At 31.8% G+C, this 9,050-nt stretch overlaps 1 protein-coding gene across 1 annotated transcript in view; it reads right to left on the reverse strand.

The window, feature by feature from the left end:
- LOC106462417 (putative ankyrin repeat protein RF_0381) overlaps window positions 1-8,048 on the reverse strand; it is a 15,182-nt gene extending 7,134 nt beyond the window's left edge. Inside the window, exons 1-2 of the mRNA XM_013922345.2 lie at window positions 7,872-8,048; window positions 3,243-3,997 (exon numbers count right to left, since the gene is read on the reverse strand). Coding sequence (XP_013777799.1) covers window positions 3,243-3,978 — 736 coding nt within the window. The 5' untranslated portion in view covers window positions 3,979-3,997; window positions 7,872-8,048. The remainder of the gene's footprint in view (window positions 1-3,242; window positions 3,998-7,871) is intronic.
- Window positions 8,049-9,050: the final 1,002 nt, after the last annotated feature.

The following is a 9,050-nucleotide window of genomic DNA, read 5'->3' on the forward strand; positions in this document are numbered from 1 at the left end:
CAGCAGGGAAGAAACTGGGGTAGAGGCAATAACGACCTCTGGAGCAGTGTTGGAAACAGGATGGCTCAAGTTCTCAGTAATAAGAATACATTTATATAATTTTTTTCTTGATTTAGAGATTGGTATAAAATAAACTTAGATACTAATATAGTATTCAAAGATTTGGCAATTGTTTAAAGACTCGAGTTCTTTGGTACAATAAATTTTTCTTTAGATGTTTCTTTATTTTGTTTTGACGTGAATTTTAGCGGCAGATATTTTATTTGTGCTATAAAAGTTCCAATTTGACATTAGAGAAAATGTGCTGCCATCTAGCGTAATAAAAGTGAACCTATTATGAAAAATTGAAATGATTAATACCTAAAATAAAATTTCACCACTTGAAATTATAGACATTATTATTCCACTCAAATGTTGTGTAGAATCTTCATTCCTTTCAGGTTAATAACAAACATTAGAGACAGAATAAAGAATTAGTTGTGTGTTCTCCATTATCACCATTATTGTGCGATTTAAAAAAATAAATTTGAAAGTCATGCTTGAAATAAGATTAATTTGAGACGAAAAATTCTGATTAAGTATTTAATAATACTTTTGTGTTATGGTGATATGGTAAGGAAGCTTTAACAAAATTTTCTAATTATCTGAATAATTTAGAGATTTCCATTACATGTACTAATGGAGTAAAAAAAAGACAGTTTACCTTCTTTAGACATATTTAAACAATTGCAAAAGTTAGAGAACACAAAATATTTCTCTGTTATGATATCAAGGCATCAATCATTTATGTCATATAACATATCAGCTTTCTATGCCTATATTGTGTTCTTATCAAGAATTACATAACGAAATAGTATTGTTGGAATATGTAGCAGCAGACAGGGGTTTTAACCTAGATATCATTGATAAGGCAGTTAAGAATTGTATGAAACAAAATTACGACAATAGTAATTTGATTACAGTGTTTGAATAAACTAAAAATTAAGTTTTACTATTTTTAAACAGCTCTCTGCCATGGTAGTTTGGAATTTTTTGTCACTGCAAAGAAACATTATCATTCTTCAAATTTTCAAAAATTTACTCGTTTCGAGAATAAGACAAATAATGTAATAAACACATTATTTGTTATTGTGTATCTAAAAATATAACTGACACTGTAAAAGTTGTTTATCTATAAAAATGGCTGTGAAATTGCAAAGAGGTGGTTCTAAAAATAAATGCATTTATACCTTTACTTTTACAAATTTGATTCTTAAAACTGATTAACCCCAATACTTGAAGTTTCAGAAAGTCGTTAATATTACATCAGTTATCCCATAGACTAAAACTGAAGCATGTAAAACCGGGGTGTTTTCTCGAGTTTAGCATTTTAGCTTAAATCACCCATAAATCTAATGTTCACTTGGCATTAAAGACTGATATATTTCTTGAATAGTTCTTATATTACAGTATGAGCATACTCGTTACATTAATAGATTGTAGTTTTAATGTATCTAACGGCCAACAGAGGGAGAACAGGCGGGGCTTTGGATTATGGGAGATTTAAAGTACTTTTAATAACGAATTAATTCGCGTAAAGCTATACAAGGGCCATATGGGCTAGCCGTCCCTAAAAATAAAGAATTGATTTTAAGGACTGCCACTATATATATTTAAGTAAAAGATACAAAATAGCTTTAAAAGTTGCCTCTTACATGACATTTCAGCGATTACGCCTCAAGTTATCCAGTTATTGTTGACAGTTTTGCAAGCATTCTAATTCTGTGACTTACACAAATTAACATTACATAAGTTTCAAATAGCAAAACAAATTTATTTGCTTTTGTTAACTTTATGTTAGATAGGCCTTCACTACAGTTACAATTCCGTAAGCTAATAAAGACTAAAGCTATAGATTAATGATTACGTTTTGGAAGGCTCTGAAATTTATCTAAAGTTTTGTATTTTTTCCTAGTACGAAATATGAACTTAAAAGTAGTAATTTTATACTTTACTCAATGTCTAAGACTTATTATTTTATATGTTAAACTTGGCTACTTAGTGTGACAAATGTGGTAAACAATCATAAAAAAGAAGTTTTTGATTCGTTTTGATAGTTATTAGAATTAAAATTTCGTTGACAATGTAGTAGGCATGTAAAAAAAAATATACATCCGCCCTTAACTTATACAAAGTTCGTTGCTGTCTAGACCATATGTAGTGTATTGGATTTTGGAGCTAGTGAGCTGGGTTTGAATTTGCGCAATACCACATGGTACTTTCCTCGCTTTAAGCTGTGGGTGTGTTAAAAGAGAGACAGTCAATCACTCAGCGTTGATAATGGATGGTAGGTTACTGCTGACTAGCTGCCTTCTCTCTAGTCAGTGGTTCGAAATCAGAGTCGAAACAAATAGCCTTAGTAGCTTTATCATAAATACGAAATACAAATTATTTGCTTTCAAAGATGTCTACGCTTAATGTGTAAACAACCACGTCGCTTAAATTTTTGAACGGTGGTGATTTACAAAAAATGCATGTCTTCTAGTAGCTCAGTGGTACGTTTCAGGACTCGCAACACTAAATTTAGAGTTCGATCTCAATGGTAGACATTGTGCAGCTTTCTTTTAAAACAAACTAGAATGTATTCTATTGCTTAAAAAACAAACATAGATAATGACACACTTCGAACATTTTATGCAAAAGTTTTTACAGTTTAGAGGTTCCATTCCTGTGGCCTGGCATAGATTAAAGCGCTTGATTAGCATCTACGGGTCGCGGGATCGAAATCTGTCACCGAACATGCTAGTCTTTTCAGCCGTGGGAGCGTTATAATGTGACGATAAATCCCATAATTTGTTGGTTAAGAGTAATACAAGAGCTGGCGGTGGGAGGTGTTGACTAGCTGCCTTCCCTCTAGTCTATCACTTATATTTTAGGGACGGCTAACGTGTAGCTTTGCACAAAACTTAAACAAAGAAACAAACAATCCTTGCGATGAGAATAGTACAGATAGCTCATTGAGCATATTTTTTAACAACAAACAGATCTTTCACAACAAGAAAGGTCATCAGCAGATTCAGTTTTATGTGCTAATCAAACTGTCTAAAAGGAAACTTATTTAGGTTTTCATTGTAATCAATAGATAGCACTAATGTGGTAGTTTGTTTTCAATTTTGAATACAAATTTTCAACCATGCAAGTTTTTAAAATATTCATGTTCATTTTGATACCAAGTTTTAGTTGCATATTGAAAAGATACAAACCATTATCGTCTTTGATGCTTGGATCAGCTCCAGACTTTAGAAGTAAACTAACTCCATCGCTATGACCATGGATGGCTGCTACGTGGAGAGGCGTCATACCCTGTTGATCACGTAGATTTACGTCGGCTCCACTGTCGAGTAAAATATTGATTACATCGAAATTAACATGGTTTTCTTTGTCAAACGCTGCATGTAATGGAGTAATGTCTCCGAAATCAGTATTATTTGGATCACTTCCACTTTTTAACAACATCTGAATCGTTTCGATCTGATCCAGATTCACAGCAACGTGTAGGGCAGTTTGACCAGTCTTATTGCCCGAGTTTAAGAATCCTCTATGTCCGTTGGTGGCCGCTTTATTTAATATTGCTTCCAACACTTTCGGTTTGCCAGTTATTACAGCTGCATGTAAAACAGTGGATCCTCTTCTGTCTCGACCACTGTACTCGGCACTATGTTGATACAATATATCAATCATATCGAGATTCCCCTTCTCAACTGCTACGTGCATGAGATTTTTCCGGCTTTCATCCACGGAAGACGTACTTGCACCCATTTCCAACAGTGTTTTTACAATTTGTAGCTCATCTGACATTACAGCATAAAATAAAGGTGTTTTACCGTTGTTGTCTTCTGCATCAATCTCAGAACCATTTTGGACCAGCCTTATCACCTCATCTAAATCTCCTCTCTCTACTGCTAGATGGAGGGGAGATGTCAGTTCTTCTTCTTGCATGATGATACCAGATGATATCCTTCGAAAAGAAAGTAAAAAGATAATATTGTTTTTAAAATTCTTAAAATATGTGTTATTTATTTCTCCTAACCTTGTCTAAAGACGTATGCCTTTTTAAAATTTAACAACAAATTTATCTTTGTAAAATAAAGGATTATAAAATAACACGATGACAATATAAAAATTTTCAAATAAAGACACGTTTATCATTTCAGATTTGATCTAAAGGGTATTTAAAATACATCATTTACCAAGGCATAGATTTAGATGTCACACAAATTGGAATTTTTCTTCTTCTACAGTTACAAACATAAAAAAGCGGACTTACTTTCTATCTAAATGTCTACAGAACTAACGGTAGTATTTTGTTCTATATCTTATATAGTTAATAAATAAATTCAAATTATTTTGTTCATCTCGAAAATAAATATGTAATAAACTATTAAAATAGAAGTTCTTATTCGTTATCACAAATTCATAAGAACAATAATTAAAAGTATAATTTTTAGTAAATGAAATTTAGATTATAACGAACTATATAAAAGCCTTGTAGTTGAGGCAGTATAGTCCTTCTTAACGTATGTAACGTGGTGATTCCATATAGTCCTAAGTTAAAGATTTAAACTTTCACTATAGAATAATTAAAAATAAAACGACTGCAAATCAAATTCAACATACTTATCTTTATTATATATTTTAGGCATTATTAAATTACCAGATATCATGATTTACGAACACTGTGCGTACTGCTGGCGAGAGTATCTCTTTACATGTGTGAGAGTACGACAAGTAATGTTATTATACGGTTATGCCTGTGTAGTTCCTTAAAACAGAGTATATTTTCAATTACACACACACATTCCCTAAAATTATCATTTTCTTATACAAATTAACAACTTTGTTGTTACTTTCAGAAAATATTTCTATCAACTCTGGGAAGTCCAAAGTTTCGTGAATTTTATTAAAAGCAATAAAAACATGCAAACTGCAAAAGTCGAAACACATTCATTTGAATCTTCTGAAAACAAATGCACATAGTAGGAGATTTTAACAGAAGCTCTAAGAATATTATTGTAAACGTTTGTTTGTTTTTAAAGTAAGACCACATTGGACTATCGGCTGTGTCCACCGTGTTGAATCGAACCTTGAATTTTAGTGTTGCAAGTCCATAGACTTACCACTGTCCTATCAGGGGTTGTTAGAAATGTAGTTATCAAGTTCGAACATTATAAAAAACAATATCAATAACTTATACACGTTTTTGATATGTAGCATACAACACACAAGGATCAAGATGCGACGTTTAAAACATAACATTAAAGTCACGTATTGTTAAGTATATACTAGTTAAATAATAGAAAGAATTGCTAGAAAGGAAACATTCGTGAAATGTCGATTTGAGAGCAGCTATAGCCTGATGTTTTTTATAGCTACCGAGATCCTTAAGGGTATCTTTATTCATTGATTTTATGTTTGTATATATATACATTTTAAATGAAAATAACTTAAGTTTTGCAGCCATACTTCACTGTTAATTTGTGAGTTGTTTCTTCAACAGGCTTAAAATATTTTGTGTCGTTTTGTGACATTAAAGTATTCGTTATGTTTCATTTCTAATTATATAACTTTTGAAAGCTTTGTTAATAATTTCCATTGACTAACATGAAGTCAGAGCAGTTAGAAATTACAGCATTGGAGCTACTGTTCAAGTGAACGAGCAGACTTTTTTATTTCTCCCAAGTATAAATTTCATTTTAAATTAGTTGGAATTGTTTTTTTTATAATAAAAGAGACAGACTTCAGTGTGTTGTTCTATTGAATTTCGGAAGGCATTAGAATAAAGTTATTAAAGTTTATACTTATTCAACAAATTATCAAGGTTATATTTCTCAACAAACTTTCCAATCATCAATTAATCCTAAAATAATACAGTTGAAAAATTAGTCGACAAAGGACCTTTATCTCATAATAGTAGATAGGTTCTCTGAACCTAAAAGACAATTAAAAAGTCAATAAATTCGAACTGCTTTTCAAGTACCACAGAACCGTCACTTGCTTAATATTATTGTTACAAAAAAGAGGCACACACATAAAAACTAGTCACCTGGAGGTTCAGCGGTAAGCAAGAAGACTTATGACGCTAAAATCTAGGTTCAATCCCTGCGACTGACACCGCAAAGACAACCCATTATGTTATTTTGCGCTTAAAACAAACAATATAAAAATAATGACAGCCTATAGTATCAAACCTTTAATTATTTTAATTTTTAAATGTGAAAATGTGGAATTTAAACACACACACACTCTCTCTCTCTCTCTACATATATATAAACTTTCTTAGATCCTCCTTCAGCGAAAGCTTTTAGGCAAAATTGAAGCATTTTTTGAAAAACAACACTGATGATATTAGCGTTGTTTTGTATGTGGAAATTAGAAATGTAAGTTATACAGTATTTGTGTGAAACTTTATTGGATCAGTCAGAATTTCATATGGCAAATCTCAGGCTTTGTCACAAACTATAAGTGATTACATACTTTTATCACACAAAAATACTTTTCATTACTTTGATTTTAACGATAGTACGAATACGGATTAGCGAACTATCTACTAAAGCAGGGCTTAACTGCAAAATACCGAACTTACTCCGTGAAAGACACTTTTTTAGTTATCTATTAACCTTCATATATCGCGAAATTTATAGAAATTATTTCAGCTGTTACTTCATAATAATGATGAAAATACGTTCAATTAAAAACATAAAAGTAATCATAGACAATTTTTATAAGAATTGAAAGTTTGATGAGATGTTAAACCTAACTTGGTACTTTTGTGTAGTTTATAGTACTTTCATGATGTTTTTATGTATCGATATGGATTTTAAATTTCTGTGCATGTATTGCACCTGGAATTTACAACTTCAACGGAATTTTTTACAAACACTGGATAAACGGTCAGGTAATATATTCCTAGGTTTAATGCTATGAAATAATGAGTGAAAGTAAAGAAGAATGTATAACAATATGGCAACCACGCCAAAGTCCTTTCATCGAATACCAGGGCTCACCAGGCCGGCTGGGATACCAAGGTAGAGCTGCCTGTAATTTTAAGCTACTGACCAGAGGCAAGAATACTCTGCCAGCAAACTCGTTGCAACAAGAGCTTTGATTCCTTGATTCAAATAATAGGATTGCCTCTCAATTAAATGCCCATAGTTGAAAATGAGGAACGTGTTCAATGATATCATGTCTCGAACCTTAGACTCTCCGATCCAAAATCCAGCACGCTGACCACTGGACTACATTCGGCCATGATATGAACGAGATTTTATATTCTAAATTATTTTTTAAAATAATAACAGTAGCTACTGTAAATAATTTGTACGTTTTACGATTTATTAAGTTGCAAAATGACCGTTATGCATTATGTGGAATAAGATGAAAACTTTTCTATCGGGAATCAAGTAACAAAGCAACAAAACGTAACTTTACCACCCCAAGTATGTCACAGTGATTCGACCATTCACCATATGCTGAAACTATTGTGAATTAAATGGGTTAACAATAAATAATCGTTTAATGTAATTTACGTAAAATTTTAGGTTTATTGTAGAAACTAGTCAGCCTTTCTGTGCATGTTGGTGCTCATTCAAAACAAATACTTTAAATATAAAATCGCAAAATGTTACTACACTAATAAATTGAAAACGATATCATGTCCTTTCAAGTAATACACAACATCATAACCAACACAGGAATATGTTATCTATTTTTACATTTGTAATATTTAACTTTTAAGGTTAAATAGAGAAAAGAAATACCATATGATTTTGAAGTTTTTTCATTGCTATATAAAGATAAGAAACTTTGCATTTCACTATAAAAAAAAATCTTACTTTCAGAGGACTCTCCCAATATTCTTCTTAACTGAAATATTTTTACTTTTCTCTGTCTGCATGTAACAACAACAACTCTCCGCGGGACCAGGCTCTCTAGGCTTAACAACAAAACTCAACTAGAGCGGTGAATCCAGAGACGACCGACCACACGTCCTTCAACCATGCAATAAAAGAACGACTGCATGTTTTTGGCAACTAAACTACGTCCTGGCACTCTGACTGTTAGTTCCTTGTTTTAGTTCAGGACTTCTATATTAATTCTCCTGACTCAGAGTATGCTAAACAAAAATGACCTCTATAAGAGAGGCATTCAAAGTAATACCATAGATGAAATGTAGCCTTGGCCATTAACAAATACCATCCAAACCCATTTTGAATGTGTCCTTTTATAAATACCATCCAAACCCATTTTGAATGTGTCCTTTTATAAATATAAGTACATATGTATTCAAAACAGAATAAACAGTTAAAGGTTCGGGTATAAAGTGCGGTGAGGAAAAGGTGAAAAGGAGAGGTATCCGAGAAGTGAAACCACTCATATTTAACGACTATTCTTAAGCCTCATATGTGAGAAAAACTGTAACTTAAAAAAAGTAAAAAGTATGGGACTCAAATCTACAACATCACACATCTGAAAAATACCATTAACTGTCTCCAGACTACAGTGAAAATGTAGTTTCTCCTAATGGGACTGAAAAAAATGAAATAAAAAATATTAAGAACAGGTTACTAAATACAGTCCGTCAGGAGTGAGAAATATTATATCTCCAAAATGGACATCATAATGAAATCTGCTGTTAAAAGAAAGAAACATTGAATTTAATCTCTAAATTCAAGTAAAGAATTCGTTTAGGTATAGAATGACGTAAAATAGCTAATAAATATATTTTATCTAAACGTATTTGCTTACAGTTTCACAATAATATGAGATTTATTATCTGACAATGTTGTAAAAATTATGTAATGTACAAACTTTCAGAGAGTTTAGGCGATGAACTACTTAATATGCTCATAATTCTCTCTCTCTCTATATATATATACATATATATATATTTATACTAGCTGAGTTACCCGGCGTTGCACGGTGAAAATTTAGATTTGAAATGTATAGATCAGTACTTTTTTCAGTAAATTATTCAGTAAGTAGACAAAAGCTGTGATGCGAGAAATAAAAAA

The sequence above is a fragment of the Limulus polyphemus genome, unplaced genomic scaffold, assembly GCF_000517525.1.
Source record: "Limulus polyphemus unplaced genomic scaffold, Limulus_polyphemus-2.1.2 Scaffold1161, whole genome shotgun sequence".
NCBI classification, from domain to species: Eukaryota; Metazoa; Arthropoda; class Merostomata; order Xiphosura; family Limulidae; genus Limulus; species Limulus polyphemus.